The sequence below is a fragment of the Lissotriton helveticus genome, chromosome 3_2, assembly GCF_964261635.1.
Source record: "Lissotriton helveticus chromosome 3_2, aLisHel1.1, whole genome shotgun sequence".
Classification (NCBI taxonomy): domain Eukaryota; kingdom Metazoa; phylum Chordata; class Amphibia; order Caudata; family Salamandridae; genus Lissotriton; species Lissotriton helveticus.
Window position 1 is genome coordinate 2,951,709 of NC_136062.1, and position 20,631 is coordinate 2,972,339.

The 20,631-nt window shown below is 46.0% G+C and overlaps 1 protein-coding gene across 1 annotated transcript in view; it reads right to left on the reverse strand.

Annotated features, from left to right (window-relative positions):
- ADAMTSL3 (ADAMTS like 3) overlaps window positions 1-20,631 on the reverse strand; it is a 2,298,702-nt gene that overhangs the window by 1,314,747 nt on the left and 963,324 nt on the right. Inside the window, exon 4 of the mRNA XM_078684728.1 lies at window positions 1,859-1,986. Coding sequence (XP_078540854.1) covers window positions 1,859-1,986 — 128 coding nt within the window. The remainder of the gene's footprint in view (window positions 1-1,858; window positions 1,987-20,631) is intronic.

The following is a 20,631-nucleotide window of genomic DNA, read 5'->3' on the forward strand; positions in this document are numbered from 1 at the left end:
GGGATGGCAGTAACTATACGGAGGGCAGAAGAGAGGTGAAGCCAATTTTCTGTCAGAAAAAGGATGTCAAGGACTTGAGTGCCGACGAGGTTCCACATTTCTACAGCATTTATGGCCAGAGAATGGGAGTTAATACGGGGCCAATTAAGTCTGGTTCTGGTGGTGGGGGTGCTTGTTAAGGTGGATGATGCAGTGCTTAATTTGAGTCTGTGGTTTCTGGTGCTCTGCAATGACATTTATTCATCAACACAGGGGCTTATAGCGTGAACTCGACCCAATGGTATTGCAGCGCTTTTTATGAGCACCAATTAAGGACACATTCATTTTTGGTAGAAGTGGGGAGATTGAGTGATTTGCCCAGAATCACAGAATGCTGGGCCTACGCCGAGACTCAAACCTAGTTCCCCAGCTCCAAAGTCAGCAGCTCTGGCCATTACGCTACATCCTCTACCCACTAGTAGGGTTTCGTGGTTAGTAGTTGGTTCTGTCATGGGTGATGCTAATAGCAGCAATGGGATAGTGCATGCTGCCTCCTGATGAGAGCCCCAGCACTTATTTTTTCACAAATTAACCACTGGGATGGAAGTAGAGAAAAGCTCAGCAAAATTAGTGGAAACACTTTGGTACGAAGATTAATAGTTCAGGGTGGCTGCATATAGGAGAGGGAGTTGCAGGTGAATTGGCAATAGCAGCAGCGGGAAACAGCTTCCACTGTGAAGGGGAGGACTTAGAGCACAAGGGGGATATTTAGGGTTACATGAAGTGGGAGCTGAGTAGCTTACTCTTACCTCTGAAGCCAAATACCAGGATTCTGGGTGCTGAGCATGATCAAGGTATGGATGACCATCAACAAGCTTGCCTTTAGCATGCCAGAAATGCAGCCACATTGTGGCAGCTATTTATGTTCCCCAGAGGAGGCAGAGGTGTATAAAAAGGCAGGTGGGTGAGGGGGTAAAGGCACCAGAGCCTGTCCACCAATAGGCTAGGAGGCCAGTCTGACACAGAAAAACAGGCTAATTGAAAACAAACCGGGAAATAAAGGAGCTAAAATTAAAAAAATGTATTTTCCTTTTCTGTCATTGCAAGTATGCTGGTGTAACTTGCAATTCGAGATGGAATATTCCCAGTTGCCATCTATTAGAACATTGGAATGTTGGGAGCTCTATTGAAGACAATGGAGCGCTCCCTGCTTCTACGGGCCGGTACAGGTCCGCAGAGCAACATTCCAATGTTTTACAAAGGCCTCTCCGAGATCGAGGGGATTTAAATCCCTCAAGCTTTGAGAAGCCTTTGTTTTATTTGTTAGAACATTCTGCCCTCTAGTGGCAGAATGTTCTAATAGTCTTATAGCCCTTCGTAGCAGCGCTATACCGGCTATTAAAGTCAAGCTCCCTTGTTAAAGTCCCTCCTCTTCAGCTCAGGCCTTTAACGCGGTAATGGGCCTTTAATAGCGTGGTATACTTTAAGTAGTAGCGGCCTATACTTTATCTCATATGGGAAAACGATTGCCTAAATCAGAAGCATAACCATATATGGATGACACGCTATATAACAGTGAATGAAAGAAGTTAGACTGGTTTATTCCCAGCAGTTTGTAAACCGTGTCAATGAATGAAAAGGAAAAGAGTCACCCAGTTTAAAGGAAAAAACACAACTCTATTACTGCACTGCTAACAATCACCAATAATAGGCATTCCAGAATGTTCTTTGTTTCATGAGGTCAGCTTAGGTTTTTTAAGATCTATTGTGGCATCATTCACCCGATGGCCTCTTTAACTCATGGTTTATGAAACCTCATATTCTGACACATCCTGTAAAGCATAGGGAGACATGAAAGAATTATTTGTAGCTTTCTGACCTTCCGTTTAAACATCTTCGCAGAGAATAGGAAGCTCCACCTCCACATGTTCGCGAGCAGTCACTCCAGGTGCCCCAGGCATCCCATCCGCTGTCTTTATCTTCATCAGAACGTGCGGTTCTGGATGACTACTCGAAGCAAAAGAGAAAGGACCAATGTTAATGCTTAGCATACAGCAAGGTGATGAGAATGTTAATTTAATTTTAAAACACAACAGATAAATATGTTTAATATTGGTGGTTATGATTGAGTTATTTCAAAAGTCCTGCAAAGTAGTTTCAAATGACATTAGAAATCTCTTCCATTAGATGATGTGTGTTTCCAGGTATGGGACTCCAGGCCTGATCTAGATATCCCGTTCACGTATTACAGGTGCCATTGACAGTGGCGTAGGAAGGGGGGTGCGGGCCGCACCGGGTGTCATCACTGAGGTGGGTGACAAAATGGCACTGACGGAGGGGGGGAGGTGACACAATGGCAAAAATATGTTTTACTATCTTTTTTTCCTTATTTCAAAATCTCAATGTGGGCGGGGGGTGACAAGAAATTTTCCGCACCGGGTACCACCTGACCTTACTACGCAACTTGCCATAAAGTTTAATGCACTTGTAGTATGGTGGACCGGATATCCATCACGTTTGTGACTGAGTAAAACACACACTAAACTCTAAATCCACCCCTAAGTCTTTTTGCCACTTCCTTCTTTATCACTCAATTACCTCTCTGCCTTGTTCCTTAATGAATCCATTGACATAAGATGACTGTTTCACTTCATAAACAACCAGTTTGAATTCTGAATTCTACTGATAGTGCTGTGTATCAGGCAAATGTTATCTGTTTATTAGTATATGTATCTTTCAAACCCTCTAAATAAAACAACGTTGTGTTTATTAAATAATAAAGTTCTGTGACAATGATTAATATTCATAATTACAGTTTTTAACGGGTTGCAGTCTTTTCGAATTATTTCCAAAATGTATCTTAGAGATCTGAAGAGAAAGTTCAGTCCATTAGCTAAAGCCTTATTTGCCTGCAATCTTTTAGAGGGGTCAACTTTTATTTTGTGGCTCCCTCAGTATGACTATTATCATAGATTCTCAGTGGAAGAAGTTTTTCGAAAAGTCAAAAAGTAACACATAGTAATAATAATGATAGTTAGTGTGTCCCTAGATATAAGGATACCAAGTTTCAAATTTCATTATAACTGTTAAAGTTCTATTTTGTTATTTAATAAAATCAATGTAGAAAGCTGTTGAAACATTGTAGATAAAGACCTCGATGACACACAACCGCAAACTGAATAACATTAATGAATACTATGAAGTTTGATGTTCAACTTTAGGTAGGATGTAAATAGCAAAATGAATAGCATGCGACTTTAAAAAAAGTAAATCCAGAAAGCACATGTTATTGTTACTAAGTGATCTGTGACACCAGCAGTTATAGACCTGTGGCCTTGCTGCTCAGAACATTTTGCACACCCTTATGCTGCTACACTCAGGTGGTTGATTAAATACTTAGGGGCAGATTTACAAGCCCCTTGCGTCACTTTTGCGCCATTGTTGCGTCACATTTGTGACGCAGCGGTGGCGTAAAAGTTGCGGCCCATTTACAACATGACGCATCTAGGAGGATGCGTCACGTTGTAAAGCCCTGTGTGACATTATACCTGCGTCAGGTATAATGTATGCAAGGTAGGCGTTCCCCTGCAGGATAGCCTCGTAAAAGTGATGCAATAAAATCTACAAGATTTCACTGCGTCACATTTAGGACGGCACTGCGTCAAAACCTTATGCCTGCTTCAAGAAGGCGTAAGGAGTGACGCAGTGTATTGGGAATAGGCAGCAACACGTATTGCTGGAGTTGCGTTGTGCTTGCGGCACGACTCCAGCAATGCGTGACTTTTTCATCAACAGATGGGTCAGAATTTCTGACGCATCTGTCAATCCTTGTGCCATGGTGCGCCGTTTTGTAAATACGGTGCATCCATGGTGACGCAAGGGTTTTGGATGGTGGCGCATGGAAACTGACGCATCTCTACAGATGCTTCACTTTCTTGTAAATTTTTCCCTTTTTATTTTTATCCTTTTCATGTAGTTATTATTTTTCAGGGTTAAATGCTCGGATCAATTTTTGAAGCAAAAACATCAAATAAAAGTATTTTGGAATATAAATAGCTTTTTCAACCATGTGTAAGATGTATCTCTGGCTGTGACCGACAGTGTGAGCAGCAGTATGTACATTTGCCAGAAAAAATGTGTCCATGATGTGCTAGTGAGGTGCACTCTTCTGAGGTGGGAATAAAACCTGTTGGTGGAGCAATTGATTCAAGATGTGAATAGGTTCTATCTTGTCCCAGGTACTACATTTTGTGTGCCACCACCAATGCAAAATGTACATCATATAAAAATATAGAAGGGTAACAGTGAATTACAGGAATGTGTTTCACCTAGGGTTTTCTGTGTGACATTAAATATGACAGCGAGCTCAAGTTGTCTATGATGGTACTCAGAACTTTGAGGCGAGTTGTCTATGATGATACTCGGAACTTTGAGGTGATAAGCAGCCATATAATTCAGTTTTTACTCATCTATAACGTTATGTATTTCTCCCAGAGACATCTGCCCCTGTTTTCAGCTGTTACACAGAGGCAGAGGAGTAATGGAGGAGCCATGCATAACCAGGGGTCTCCTGCCTGACTCAAATGTGTAAAAAATTCCTCACCTGCGATCCCTAACCAATTCCCACCACCCTTCCTGCCTTCTTTCTGCCTCCTGCAGCTTGTTAAAGTAGAGAAGCAGCGTTGCACTCAGAGAGGTCTATTAGCCTAGCCTGGAGGGCTTCAATGACATAGCAAAAGTGATAACAAGTTTTGTTATTAACTGTTGCAACATCGTAGCAGTGAGAGTCCAGATTTAGGACCCGGTGTAAATGGTGGAGGCTTCTTATGGGAGGCATAAATAGCACAATTGTAAGCATCACAGGAATGCTGTTTGATGGACAACCAAATATGCAGGAAGAAACTCATCCAAACAAGCCAATGACTTAAGAGCACTGACCTAACCTCCCTCTCTGTAGGTTGTGTGCAGTGTTGACATGACCTCTTGCCAACAGCTGAAGCAGTATGTAATCAGACCTAAAAAGAATCTTCCATTAGTCACTGTAAAGGGAATACATGCAGTGTCCATTCGGTAACACGCTTGGCAAATGATTGAGTTTACTGGAAGAAGCGAAACTCTACAGGTGGTATTTAGATGATTAGGAACTCAGATAAACCAGACATGTTCAGATGGAAATCTACAGGGATGTACAACTCAATCATTTCTGGATTAAAAAGTCAATTAGAACCCGTTTTGATGAGAAACACTTGGAAATGGCAGAAAATACGTGCTGGGTCTGAATTAACAAGGCTTGGCTGTACTTTATCCCTCTGCACTTTTATAATGTGTTTTATTTCATATCCTTTGAGAGCTGTTCACCAATTAACGCTGTAACATTTCTGAAAATACGCATACGCACACTGTATTCCAAGTACTAAAATCTTCATGAATGCCACGGTGTAGGAAAAAAGCCATCCACGAAAAGGATGGATGCCAAGAATATTAGACATACCAGCATCAGTTCCATTGCAAATGAAAGCGAGTGATATGATCACTAGTGAGCCTCCTGCCTACAGGTGCCTAGTTGATAAATAAAGTCACAGGCTATAGAGTGAGCTAGTAATGTGCATATGTGCACTGTAGCAAAGCACTTACAGCACCACATGGTACTGGGAGCAGTGGAGTAGCAAGGGTGCCCCAGGCCTTCATATGAGCAAGGGATAGAGGAGCCCCATTCACATGGTTGGTAGTAAAAGACAGTCATAATTGAGGTGCAGTCACACTGGGCCCTCACACTCGTGGGCCTGGTGTGACTGCTCTTGCCACACATATGATAGCTACACACCTGAATGAGCAGAATGCACAACAGGACAGCATTGAGAATGATTCATTTCTTCTACTGTAGGACAAATCAAGTTTAAGACTTTGCAATTGGTGCACAAAGCAGTGCATCACCTAGCACCAGAGTATTTGAAAAACAGTTTGAAGATCTATAATACTGCAAAAGGCATGCATTCCATGATACATTATCTGCAACGCTTTGGAGAGTCCAATGTCCATAGTGAGGAGCTCTCGCTGTCTAGGATTCTGGGACCTGTGTCCTGTTTTTTTTTTAACAAAGGCAGCGAGCCTTGAATGAAAAGCCAGTGAGATGCTGACCTTTCTGCCTCTCTGGCATTAAACAGGACCCGAGCAGCAGAAGCGGAAGTGATGAGATGCAACGCGGTGACATGGAGAGAGAGAGAGAGAGAGAGAGAGAGAGAGAGAGAGAGAGAGAGAGAGAGAGAGAGAGAGGCGACGAGACACTGCGAGAGGTGCTTGCGGTGCAGAGTCCGGTGTTCGCCCGGTAACTGAGAACTGCTGTGTGCTGCCCCAATGCGGCTCAGGCTCAGGCAAGTGAGGGAGTATGTAGTGACGGTCTAGCCTTTCCACCGCAAGGGCCGGAACCGGAAGGGGTGTAAACAGGAACCGGAAGGTGGCCACTTTGTTAGGCGCCGAGCCGGATCGAGTGAAAGCGCGCTGCCCCGGCGCTCTGGGAAATAAACCTGGAATTATACTTACCAGAGGCTCTGTGATTATTTACAAGTAGCGACCTTCCTACAGAGTAGGGACGTGGTAAGTTCGGTTGTGCTTCCTGCCGGTTGCTCGGAGGCGGCCGGCGTTAGGCTGGTGCGGCTTGAGCATCGGCAAGGAATGCCATTCTCCTCTTCTGTGCTCTTAGCGCTCCTGAACTCCACACTGCTCTCCACTACATTCTCCCCTGTCCTCTCACCTCTTGCACCCCTACTCAAAGGAGAAATTAAAGGTGGAAACAAGAGTGAAGGACCAAGGACAAGGAGGGCCTGGCTGGGGTGGTCTGTGTGAACTGGCCCTACCTCCCTCCCCCTTTTCTGTCCCAATTGGACCTAGCTGGCCCAGTCCAAAACCTCTGGAAGCAGCAGTTTAATCCTGCACTACTTGGTCTTAAGTGTGAGGCAACCACTACTCGGCGGTCATGGTGAGTGGAACCAGGTGGACTGCAGAGGTGGCCTGCAACTAGACCAGACCAACTGCGGCACACTTGGTGGCTCTACTCACCACTGTTTCCATCTAGCTCAAGAGCTCAGCACAACAGGATTCAACTGGTCTAAATCACAAAGTGGCACAACAGGTCTCCAGTAGGTAATCAAAAAACTCCCTTCACAAGCCTTAGGGCTCCCCAAGCCCGGGACTTCAGCTGAGCAGGCGCTGAGGGGTATAGCTTGTAGTACAAACCTACAGGTATTCTAGTAATCCAACCAACCGTTTCATGTGTTCTGGGAAAACAGAGGGGTCCGGCAGTCCCACTCAAGAAAAGGAAGCAGAGGGTTGACTGTGTGAAACTCACAGAAGAATCTGATCAGATACTTGATTTAACATCAAATACACCATCATAGTACGGTAACTAACTCCAACCCTCGCATCCTGGGAGCCAGCCCTGCAGGCCCCAAGATCACCCATTTCCAACCAAAAATAACGTCCAAATTTGCCTTTCTGAAAAACGCGGGCTCTGCCATCTTCTCCAGCAACATGAGCATCAAGTGACTATCTATCCCTCTGAGCCAACAGTGATTGTCAGCAAGGAGGGCTCCAATGTTAAAACCCCATCCCACAGCTTGGCAACTCACCCAGGCACAAGTGACATTTCAGGTCCTGCTGAGCAAGATAGGGGCCTGCTTCACAATGACACATGGGTGTCTCCCTCCCCCATGGGCAGTTCAGGGGTTCCAGTTTTGAATGCACATCCTAACACCTGGAGCACAGTAGGTCTACCACAAGAACCGTACACACCTCGAAATAAATTTACAATCAGTCCAGATATTAAGGCTACCCTCACCAACTCGCATATAGGGAATTGCACCCAGCCCTCACTCAATCCATTAATGGTGGAACAAGTGGCAGAGGCAAAGAGGTGGGCTTCCTACCGTGAGAAATAGAGCTCTGATACAACAATTAAGCCATTGAAGGATCCAACAGTGCAATAATAACTACTCAGGGATGTTGTGAGCAAGCCAGACTCAAAATCTCACAGGGATAGGGACGATTCTTGCTATCTCCTTATGACAAGGATTCCTCTGATCCTGAATAGGACCTATCCTACATTCAATCTAAAGAGTGGGAAATCATGCTTTCATCATATGGAAACGAAGCTCCCCACAATCTTTATTTATTTGAAAAGTTTTATAAAGTGCGAACATGACCCTTGTGGGTATCAGAGTGCTGAACACAGAGGCAGAGGCATGCATAAACTCAGAACAGTTGAGGTCAACATTGTAAAACAACAAGGAGTAAACAATCAAAGTCAGATACCGGGAAGAAGGCTCTACTAGTTCAGTTTCTCATATAGTGCAAAATATTTCCCTTAACATTCCGTAAAACAATCATAAAATGGCTCGTTACAGCATAGTAGAGTAAATGACAAATATGTAATCGGCCCAAGAAGTAGTCTTCTATTATAGTTCCAAAGGGGCCCTAGAGTAAAATAATAGTTTAACATCCAATCAAAAATACGTAGCGAAAGATACGTTGGGATAAATGTCAAATCTGTCACCAAAGGGACAAGAGAAAGAGTACATGATGATGCAGGTAATGTCCACTCAAGAAAAGCCATTTGGCCTGTTTCTTGAAATAGGCAGTGGAGGGATTGGTTCTCACCTCCGTAGTAAGAGCGTTCCAAATTCTAGGTGCAAGGCCGGAGAAAGCACGTTTGTACGTACTTTTCTAATTTAGGAGGTTTCAAGAGTAGTGTTTCTTGAAATAGGCAGTGGAGGGATTGGTTCTCACCTCCGTGGGAAGTGCGTTCCAAATTCTAGGTGCAAGGCCGGCGAAAGCATGTTTGTATGTTCTTTTCTTTTTTAATTTAGGAGGTTTCAAGAGTAGTGTGGACGCACTTCTTATTTATTTGACTTTTATATAGCGCTGGCTAGACCCGGAGGTATCAGAGCGCTCTACATAAGGTTCCACAAAGTTACAAAATTGCATCAGTTACATCAGTTACTAGAAAAACATTTCAAGATCATAAAGACGAGATAAAAGGAGCTTAGAAGGGAGAGAGGGTAGGGTAAAGGGGTGGGAGGGAAATAGGATGGAGAGACGAGGGAGAGTCTGCCCAAAGTCCGGCTGGGTAGGTGACGGCCGAGGGGGAAGTCCACAGCCCATCTCCTCTATAGCTATCAGGTAGCTCCACTGGGCATCGGCCAAATAGCTAGGTCTCAACTGAAGAACATTAAGAAGGGGATGGGAAAATGGAGCATAGAGGGGGAAAGGGGGTAGGGTAAAGGGGTGAAAGGTAGAATGCGAAGGCGAGATGAAGGAATGTCTGCCCTAAGTCCAGCTGGGTAGGTCACGGCCAAGGGGGTCATCTCCTCTATAGCTATCAGGTAGCTCCACTGGGCATCGGCCAAAAAACTAGGTCTAGCGCTAACATAAGGAAACATTGTGTTACGATTTCAGGAAGGGACCAAAAGTCCAGAGATGGACTAGTGGAGCTGGGAGGAGGCGGGGGAAGGAAGGAAACACAGCGGGGATACGCAGAAAAACAATCTCAGATGTCTGGCTGGGTAGGTGATGGCTGAGGGGGTGAACCAGAGCCAGACTACTCTTTGGCTGCATAGGACAGCTCCACCAGACATTGGCCAAGGTTGCTTGGGCTCCGCAGTAAGTAAAAACAGTTATGGTATCCGCCCAGTAGGCCTCGTCATAGTTCCAACGGAAAACACCCGTCCTGGTGTTACTGGGCAGCCCCGTCCGCAACGTCCTCCATCTCGCCCCCTGGTCAAGAGTGGTGAGAGGAGAGGTGGAAGCAACTTTTTCACCTCTTCCCTCCATGTATGGAGGAGCCCGCACTTTTGAAATGTGTCACTTTGCCTGCATTGTTCCCTCATACTAGTAATTTCACCACTTGCTGGAGGAAATACCTACTATTTCAAAGAGGGATAGGCTTGTGCCCCTCCCCAATTCTAAGGACTAGGATCAGCAGCTGTGAAGGCCAAGGCAGGTATCCATACTTTCCGTTGGGGGATGGCAACCTTAAAGCTCCTGTTCACCGCTGTCAAACACCTCTTCCCCCCTCCAGTAATCCTGAATGTAGGAACCCGAAGGGGCAGCCAGGTTCAGTTCTGCACGCTGCTATGGTGTATGGCGGGTGCCGTATTTAGGTCAGGCAAGTCTCTTCTCTGTCACCCCCGATGTTTATATCAGCCCCCAGATCCCCACGTTTCATTTGTGCAGGCTTTGCCCCTCAGGCTGGCCTCTTAAATGTGAGGGGGTCACTCGCAATGGGAGATCAAGCTTTCAGCTGTTGGTGGCGGTCATGCGGCCCCAGGTTGGAACCTGCAGCAGAGCATTTATTCCACCTCCCGTCTTACCCGCAAACCCGAGATCTCACCGCTGCTCTCCTCTGCTAAATCTCTTTGGGAGATGAACTCAGCAGCGGCCAGGAGACACGGTGGGTGCTGCGAGAGACAGGAGCGGAGATTCCGGATGCAGCCGCCGTTTTTTGGGACGCTCGCCGCGATGCAGGTAAATGTACAATTTACTCAGGGCACTCGCCCAGACAGTCAGCAGAAGCAGGCCGCACCCAGCACCGGCTCTTGGTTGCCTCACGCACTCCGCTCTGGGTCGCGTATCACGCTACCCGGGCGATTGACAGCTTTTTCCTTGACTGCAAGCCCACCCAGCCCAGACTCACTGCTCCGATTCTAGTCCGGTGTTAGTGGCAGTCCTCCTCAGACGGTACTCCTCTCGCGTTGCATAGACATTATACCCCAATTACAGCAGCAGCCGCTATCTTGTCCCCTCGATCGCTAGCTGCGGGCAATGAAAGTCGGCGTCTCGGACCATCTTCAATGTCTTCACCAGGCCAGCGGGCTGCTCCGAGTGCTCTGGCCATGCTTTCAGGAAAGTAAATGTTGAGGAACTTTGCATAATGTTGTAAAGGTGGGTTATCAGCTTACATGGGGACCAGATCCAGAAAGAACAAGCTTGTTCACCAGATAGGCCAGAGTGTTGAAATGCACGGCTTTATGTGTGAGGCAAGCTATTTTAAAATGGATCCTGGCTTCAATAGACAACCAGTTGAGCCGCAAAAGGTCAGGTGTGATGCGATCATATTTTTTGGAGCCTGTGATGAGCCTGGCCGATGCATTGAGCTTGGATCTGAGCGGGGCCAAGCTCGCTTTAGGAAGCCCTGCAAGGTTTACCAGGCCATATTCCTGTTGTGATATCACCAGGGATTGTACTGCAGGCTGTAACTCTTCTGGCGGAAGGAAAGGCTTGAGTTTCTTAATTGTGTTAAGATGAAAGTTTGCACCCCTAATGGTTGTGCTGATGTGAGTTTGCATATTAAGGTATTTGTCCAAGGTAATGCCCAATGATTTAGCGGAATCAACCACGTGAGGGGTGCAGGGAAGTGATGTGAGTTGTTTTAGCCATTCGCGGATCGGTGCAGAGTGGTTGTGTGGGGCAATCAGCAGGGATTCAGTTTTGAGGGTATTCAACAAAAGATGACTCTGGGCTAACCATTGTTAAGTTTGCGAGAGAAACTCAAGGTTTTAATGTCCTCCAGAGAGGAGATCTTCTGGTACAGTTATGTGTGATCTGCGTACATGTTGTAATGATTTTGAGAATTGTTCAGAATGATGGTGAGAGTCTCTTTATAGAGGTTAAAGAGCATGGGCGAGATTGCGGATCCTTGCAGAGCTCCAATCCTGACCAGAGTACTGGATGCAAGGGACTGGTTGAGTTTAATCCTTTGAGTGCAGTTATGTAAGAAAGACGTAAACCACTTTAGGACCGGCCCCAAGAGACCCATCCTAAGTTGAAGAAGATTAATCAAGTTTTCATGTTTGATGTTATCAAATGCAGAAGACAGCTCCAGAAGGATCAGGTGACAGGGGACATTTTGATCTAAGGATTTCAAAGCGTCATCCACAATGTGAATTAGAGCAGTTTCAGTACTATGCCCTGCTCTGAAACCAGATTGGTAGAGGGCAAGTAGTTGAAATTTCTCTATATGATTGCACAGCTGCTTGTGGACGCATTTCTCGAGGAGTTTGGCTAGTGTCATGATGTTGGTGATCGGTCGGAAATTGTTAGGATCAGATAGTTCCTAGTTGGGCTTCTTAGGGATGGGGGTTACTTACCACATTTTAAGACAATCAGGGATGCTCCCTTGCAGGAGCGATTCATGAATGATCCTAGACAAAAGCAATAGAATGGCCGAGTTAAGGGCTTTAAAAAATGTTGCCGGCAGAGGATCATTGAAGTGGTTGGCTGGTTTACGAGTTGTCATAGCGTGTAGTAGTTTTGTGGAATCTGGCAGGATAAAGGAGTTACAAGAGGCATAATTTTTAGGAGAACAACCCAAAGGTAGGGAGAGTGCAGAGGGAACCCCGAGCTCCCTTGATGATGTGGTGTAGATTAGAGGTGATACCCTGGGAGTGTTAGGTTGCAACTCCTGTTCAATGTTATTAGTTTTTCAGAGAAGTGCACTGTGAAGTCCTCCCCGCTAGGAAGCGGAGTCAAGGAAGCCAGGTTGGGGTTGGACGTGTGGTTTGATTGTTGTTTAATGATTTCAAATAGTATCTTGGGTCTATTTTTAGCAGCGTCCAGCTGCTCCCTGAAATGGTCCATGTTAGCAATGCAGAATTTTTTGTTGTAGGCACTTCTTATTTTCCTAAGTTGATAGAGGCTAGTAGTGGAAGACTCATTTATCCAGAGCCTGTCTGAAAACCTACGTTTACGGCGTTCGTCATTTAGTATACCATTAAACCAAGGTTTCGATTGTTTGAGAGGGATCCTTTTAAGTTGTTTTGGCGAAATGGTGTCAAAGATATTTGCAACAGTGCTAATGTAGTGCTCAGAAATATCATCAAGATTGGTAATGTCAGGGGGCAGCTGAAGTCTATTCATAGTGATGGAAGTAAGAAAGTTAATGTTGATGTCTGTCATGTTGCAAGACAATTTTTTAACTTTAAGAGGTTGTCCCTTTCTGCGAGTGGTCTTTTCCAGAATGTAAAAGGCGATTTGATGACGATCCGACCAGTCACAAGGTAGGATGTCATCCAGTTGGATGATATTGTCTCTAGCAATAATGAGATCGAGGGTTGCTCCTTTGTTGTGAGTAGGTCCCTAACAGATCTGAGATAAGTTGAGATCCGAGAGGAATGAAAAAGGAGTTGACTAAAAGATCCTTGGTGCCATTCCAATGGAGGTTGAAGTCTCCGAGGAAGATATGGTATGGTTGATCCGAACAAGAGCTGAAAACCTCCATGATTTGCTCTATGAAGAGCAAATTGTCACCCGGTGGATGGTAAATCGTGTGAAGCACATAGACAACATTGCCCTTATTCCAAATTTCTGTTACTAGTAGTTCACAGGAAGATAGCAGAACATTCTGAGAATGTTTTATAGTTAAACTGGAGCGATAAATGAAAGCAATGTGCCCCACCCCCCAATTTTCCCCAGACGATCACATCATATAATGCATAATCAGGCGGGATTAAGATGTTGAGAATAGGGGAGGACGCCTTGTTGAGCCAGGTTTCTGTGAGAATCAGTAAGTCCAAGTCTTGCGCTTCTATGAGTACAGAGATGTCCGCAGCATGTTTCACGGCTGATCTGCAGTTGATCGTCATCGAATTAATGTAGGGGGAGGTGTTAATCTCTTCCTGATGAGTGGTAGTAATTTGTAGTTGGGTTTCCTTATTAACGGATCTGAAGTTGACCCTCGGTTCCCTGTCAGGGTCCTGGGAAACAGCAGAGTTAGAGGAGGCGCCTGGCCCTGTGTCATTGAAAGAAAGTACAAGAGCGAAGGTGTCCTTATCCGAGAGCTGAGGCTGAAACCTACGCGGTCTGGATTGATGGTTAGGAAGAGGCCTAGCATTCTAGCTGGAACTAGGTGGGAATCGGGTAAAGGATTGTTTGTCCCCATTCCCGAAGACTCTAGGAGGATTGGGTTGCACATTCCCCAGAGGAGGGAGTATATTCCATACCTTCTCCATATTCATGGAGAATTATAGTAGGGACTGCATGATCTCTTTGACAACACATAGATCTTGCTTGAGGTCAGCGAACTTCTCCTCAAGGTAAAGCCCGTTAGAGCACTCCTCAGCCACCCTAGTAATAGACAAGGGGTAGGATTCCGACGTGTGGATGGAATTGGAAGGGACAGAAGGTCCCATACCACATTTACAAGGGGAGATGGAGTACCGCTTGAGCGTGGATTTGTCGTCAGCCAAGGGTAGATTTTCCGCATGAGTTGGAGTCAGATAAGATGCAGGAGGGAGCTGTGCCGCACCAAGGGAGGGCTTGGTAGCAGGCAAATTGGTTTCAAAACCAGCACTACGAGAAGTACAGGAGGCAGGAGAAGGTGAGACAGGGCTGCGTGGAGAAGGACTGGGGTCAGTAGCAGTGTCCAGCGTTGTTGAGGAAGGAGTGCCTTCCCCTGGGGGTAGATTAACAGGGTAGTCAAGGTTAGTAGAGTGGGGGGTGTGATGCACAGTCCTCGTATTATTGGAGCTGACAGAACTGCCAGTAGGTAAGGCAGGTGACTGGCAATTAGACGTCAAAAGGGGGATAGAAGGCGAATTTCTGGGTGCAGCCCCTAGGTTGGAGGTTATCAGATCAGTACTACCAGGTCCAAAGGGAGGAATAACCGGTATGTCCCTCTTGTTTTAGGAGAGAGCAGAGCAGTAAACAGGTAAATGATCAGGGTCGGAAGTGGGGGAGGAAGAGGCGTAGGGTATCAAGGGTGCCAATGTAGTTGGAAGGCCCATAGGTAGGACTTCGGATATAGAATTGAAGGAAGTAGAGGTGTAGGGTGCAGCATGGGAAGATATAGAGGGGGAAATGTTGTGATGGATACAAGGCAATGTCAGGAAATTAAATGTGTTTTTAATCCCCATAAAGATATTGTCAAAGCGTTTGAGATTCCGGTCAGTGGCTTGAATAAGGATGTTCTCATTATTATATAGAGAGATGGTCAAATCTGCCTGGAGGACAGGGGAGAGGAGTGTGGTCAGGCGGAATCCGTGCGGAGTTTTGATCATTAGCTTGGTTCTCAGCATAGAGGTAAGAGTCTTTCTCCACTGGGCTCTTCTGTTAGTGTAGAATATGAGGTCAGTCACCACTGAGCCCTTAGAGGAAGTAAATGTGTCCGATATAAGTGTTTCCAGCCATTGTTTGAGAAGATTGTGTTTGAAGGTCTTTTTTGCTTTCAACGATAGATTCACGGGGTAGATGATCTTATAAGCATTCAAACCTAGCTGAGCAAGGAGGACAGCGGCGCTCGAGGTGCGTTGCGACATGATGATGGTAGGGCACAGATAAGGTAAATGCAAAAGTTTAAGTAGCCAGAGTTCAGGTAAAGAGGGGTTAAAGTTGTCTGAAGATGAGTGATTATTGGTGAAGGGTAGTGCTAATTGCAGAAGAGAGCACTCTGGTGTGCATAGAGGGGCAGGCTTGAAGTTTTTGAAGAATTGTCTGTGTGAAAACAGTTGATTTAGGAATTAGTAATAGCCCCACCGCGGAATAATCAAAACCATGGAGGCATCACTGAACCCAAGTGTGCAACCAGTGAGGGAGAAGCAAAACAAACTGGCCTCTTTCCAAGATGGCTGCCACCAATGCCCACAGACTTAGAGGGCCTTCGGAGGCAGTGATAGTCCTATTACTGTGTCCAGCAACCTAGTCCTATGTTTGTTTCAATTGCCCCAAGAGGCCATCCTGACCCCAAGCCTAGTGAGGTTCAGGGAAAGGCAAGGCATTTAGATGGCCCCATCAAAATGGACACTCACCAGTCCGATTGTGGGATCCTAATAATGGAGGAATGATAATTCACCTCCTACGCTTTAAGCCCTTAAGATACAAGCACAGAGTGCCAAATCTCTTCCAAAAGACCCACCATCTTTTCCAAATACACTCATCCTTACAGAGTCAGGACTCAAGTATAGCAGAGGGAGGGCGAGGCATTCAGGACTCTTTCTGCGGGGTCGTAGTTAGTCCACCCTGACCAAGCAGACTATCACTCACCAGTTCATGCCAGCACCGAGGGCTCTCCCTCCACCGTCATCCTTCAGCACAGGGGTCACGTAGCTGGGCAAAAGTTCCAGATCCTCAGTCCCATTCCCTCAGGACGACTGCTGTCTCCACTCTCGAAGCACCCGCAGGAACAACCTGGAGATTGGCTGGAGGAAGGACGCGTCCGTCAGACCGACAGAGTCCGACCCTATCATCCCCTTGCTCTTTAAAAGCGCGCCACAGTCTATCCTCCTCAGTCGCACCATGGAATAAAAACAAGAGTCTGCCTGGCCCACAACCTTGGACATTCTGCAGAGGTTGGTGGATGCCATGACATTCCAATCCAACAAAGTGGATATACAAATATGTTTGTTATACACCCTGGTCGTATATGTTACCAACATAGACGAAAAAATCATAAATCTAAACAACCTGATCAAACGGGCCCAGGCGAATGCCGATCACTCGTGACAAAGTTACAATTGCTCGCTAATTTTAGGCAATCTTAGGCAAACTAAGTGCACTTCCGGAGGTGGTATCAAAGATTTTGGTGGACTTAAAGGAACTTACCAATGCTATGTCCACCACACCAAGCGAAAGAGCCTGAGCCTCGAGTGAAAATCCAACAAACAAGTCGCAAGTGGCGTTACTATCAGGGGCACTGAGGAGTTCGAACCCCGACCCATCACAGCTCCATGGTATATTAGACAGCTATGGCAGCAGTAACAATCTGCAAGGGCTCATAGTGGCCGACAACCTTGAGTCCATTCCCACACCCTCACCAGACTAGAAAATGGAGGAGCCCAACAGTAAGGGGAAACAAGCAAAAAAGAGAAAAGGTTGAACCAAGATCCTACCTACATTACAAGAATCGGTGCACTATCCACTTTTTAAAGCCCGAACTCGTGTAGACTCGACTATACACAAGGACTTAAATCAGTCCAGCGAGTCAGCAAAGGAAATAGACGACTCAACTATCACTCCTAATTAGGTAAAAAAGCAACAGAGTGCAATTTCACCACCTTTTGAGGTGAGCTGGCATAGATTGAGCCTCAACAGCAATAAGGATCCCCCCTGAGGCCTGCGCCAATACTTAATGGCATGCTTTGGATTCCACACCTCTGCGCCAAGCGGGGGGTGAAACTGCACTTGGACAACAGTCCCACTTGTCAGTAAAAACAAATTGGTTAGACATGAAATAACTTCGAAGAACCTGCATAACTCAGCGTGTCACACACTACCCCTGTCACAGCTTTAAGGAGCCCAAGAGAACCTTGTGTCGAATTTCCCCCACCCTCTCCAACTGTAAATCCTGTTCTAGTTTCCAATATGCCTGCGGGAAGTGCTTCCACACATCGCAGTACTCAGTCAGTAACAACTCTGGGCCTACCTGGGGCAGCCTCCGTGCGGGCAGATCCTTCCTTGCAATCCAGTTCAACCAACCACATCTTCCCTGTGCCAGGGAACATCCATCTGCAAATACATCTGACAACCACTCTTATACAAAGTCAGAACACGGATCTTTTGTATATCTATTATTCTATCAAGAGTACAAATCTAAAGGCAGTTTCGACATTCTAAATTGAGGGAACATTCTAAAGTTAATACAAGCAACAGGCTTGACGGAAGAAGTTACAACCCATGAGATACTCTCTGTTGGGTGCATCGCAACAGAGTTAGGACAGTCAAATTAATCCACTAAAGTCACCTGGCGATCAGCGGAGTTAGCAAATAAGATTCTGAGGCACATGGACATCTTTAAGCATTGGGGCATTTCCCTCAACCCTCCAGAAGGAACCAGGCTATCTCCATAACCTTGACACCACACTAGTCATGGCGAGTTCAAGAGCGCAGCAAGACCGGTTTACTCAGTCATGAGGAGCGTCTTAAGCAAAACCCCTGCCTCCAGCCCAAGGAACGTAAGTGGTGGCTGCAACTCTCAATCTGCGGGACTAGCCAGAGTTTACACATGGTCATGGTTGCCGGGGACTTTGAACTCAACTCGACTACTACGGTGACAAAGTAACTGCAAATATGAGCTCGCAGGATGCCCACTTAATCTATGTTCCTCGAATATCAATGGCCTAGCACATAAATTGTGGGACCAGGGTACCGTATCCTACCTACATTCCTTTGAAATAATTATACAGCAAGAGACATGGCTTCAGAAGCCACACCATCTAGAAGGGTATACAATCCATCACACTCCTACAACCAAACTATAGACCCTTGGCCGCAGAAGCGGAGGTCTAGCAATCTACATATCGGCCACCAGTGCAATCCACTCTTGTGATCTCTCAAGTGACACCCCAGGGCTTCAGGTAGTAGGCACCTCAGTTAGAACCTCCAATGGTCAGTCAAGGAGTCTAACCTTGATGTATTTTTATATGTGCCCAAACTCGGCCTCTAGGTCAGCATTAATTGAGGAGCTGACTTCAATGGTACTAAACGTGAGATCTGGAAATTCCAATACAGACATTCTAGACTCAGGAGACTTCAACATGTGGCTGATGTTAGATCTTCATCCTAATGAAATAACGCACCTGCAGGAAGGTGACTGGGCCAAAATGCGCAGGATAGCCCCGGTGGGGAACACTAGACCCAAGGGGACGTGCGCTATAGGGCAATTTGGAACATCCCGAGTTAAGAGACTTAATGGCCGTTTTCATCCTGACAAGTCACCTGGTCTATCATACTTAACCAAAACCGGGGCCTCCCTGATTGATTACCCGTTTGCTAGCCTCTCTTTACTGCATCAAGTCTGCACTTTTGGCTTTGGCAATAAAATGGTCCGTGATCACCGTCCCCAAGTGCTCTCCCTCAACATTAGGCTGCTGCAACATGACACAGCAGTCTTCGAAATTCATACCATTAACTTAAAGCATATTAAATGTACAGCCAGCAATATCCCGACCTTGGCGTTAGAAGCCAAGCAGCTACTTGCTAACATCTAGGGGTCCGAGGGAGACCCACTTGCCAACTGGTCAACGTTCTCAGAAAATTTGGCTGCCCAGTTTGCAAGACCAATACAGAGCACACAAGTAAATGGGCCGACACAAGTGAACTTCTCCGGTCCCGCAATACAATCCGCAAAACGAAGTATAAACCGGCTGTGGCAAAAATTCAAAATGACACCAATGGATGCAAAACTAATAAGCAAATTAAGAGAGGCTCGGAGACAATTGAAGGTGGCTAAACGTGAATATAGAAGGAACACCTGGAACTCATTCTGGGTCAGACAAGTATACGATATAAGGACCAGCAACTGTGCTAGGTTCTGGCGCACCATAAGGTGGCGCACCACCCAAGGTAGCTTCCTCCAACATCTTGGAATCAGAGTGGTATTTTTTATACAAAACTATTTCAATGATCTTCCATTGTCTGACCAGAACTGTGAGCAGATTGATGACCTTGCGGGTAGCACGGTCAGGAAAGCTCAAATCCCAACTCACAACAAGTCATCCCTTAGGCTCTCTTTTACAGAGGCATCAATCCGTAAACAAATTGCAAAGGAACACAAGGATGGGGCCCGTGGCCCAGGTGGAATACCACCAGCCCTCTACAAGGAGGATCTAGCTTTCTGGGCCACTCTATTAGCCTGCTCTACTTATCTATTGTAGAAAAGAGTTCCATCCTGGCCTCATGGCGGGGATCGATTCTCCCTCCATTTTTCAAAGGCGGCGACAGAAAATCTCCAGGGAACTATCGCTTGATCGCCTTAATTGACAATGAAGTGAAGTATTTCACGGGAATACTGCTGGACGCCCTACGCTCATGGGCAGAGTCAAATTCAATCATAGCACCAAACCAGACAGGATTTATAAACAATACCGGACATTGGTAAATCTTATCACACTTTCCTTCTTGATCGATCAGGCCGAATCCAATATAAGCCCTGTATACATGGGCTTCATAGACTACAAATCTGCCTTCGACAGGGTCAATAGAAGCAAGCTGTGGCAGAAAATCTCCCTCCTTAACATCCCAAACAGCCTGCTCAGGGCCTTGCAGCTTTTGCATCATGGCACATGGGTCAGAATCAAGAACAGGGACGGTTCGCATCTGTCACTACACATAGTAACAACGCACAGCCTCAAGCAAGTGTTCTTGCTCCTATGCTCTTCAACCTATTTTTGTCCGACCTCTCAGCAGTTCTCGACTCAGTGAATTCGCATCCACCTAAACTGGGCAGCCTTCATTTATCCAACCTACTCTATGCAGACGACCTGGTTCCTCTCAGCCATACAAAGATTGGCTTACAATGTCTCCTGGATGCAACCGCCACATACTCCAATACGAATGGCTTACAGATAAATAAAAAGAAACCCAAAATCTTTGCAGTTCATACAACTGGGACCAAAAAGCTGGTATGGTCCCTACACCAGGAAAGAATAGAAGCAACCAGTTGCCATAAGTATCTAGGCGTCCTTTTCAACAACGACGTGTATGCGAGCCAGCTGGTGGAGTAAATAAAGAAAGGTATTGCGTTGCCTTTTGCACTTGGATCCATCTATAAAAGACTAAATAGCCCTACATTTGCTCCAATCCTCCAGGTGGCCCAGGCAAAGGTCATCCCAATCCTAACATATGGGTGTGAAAGGACGGGATAGTGGGCAACTAGACAAAGTAGTCGCA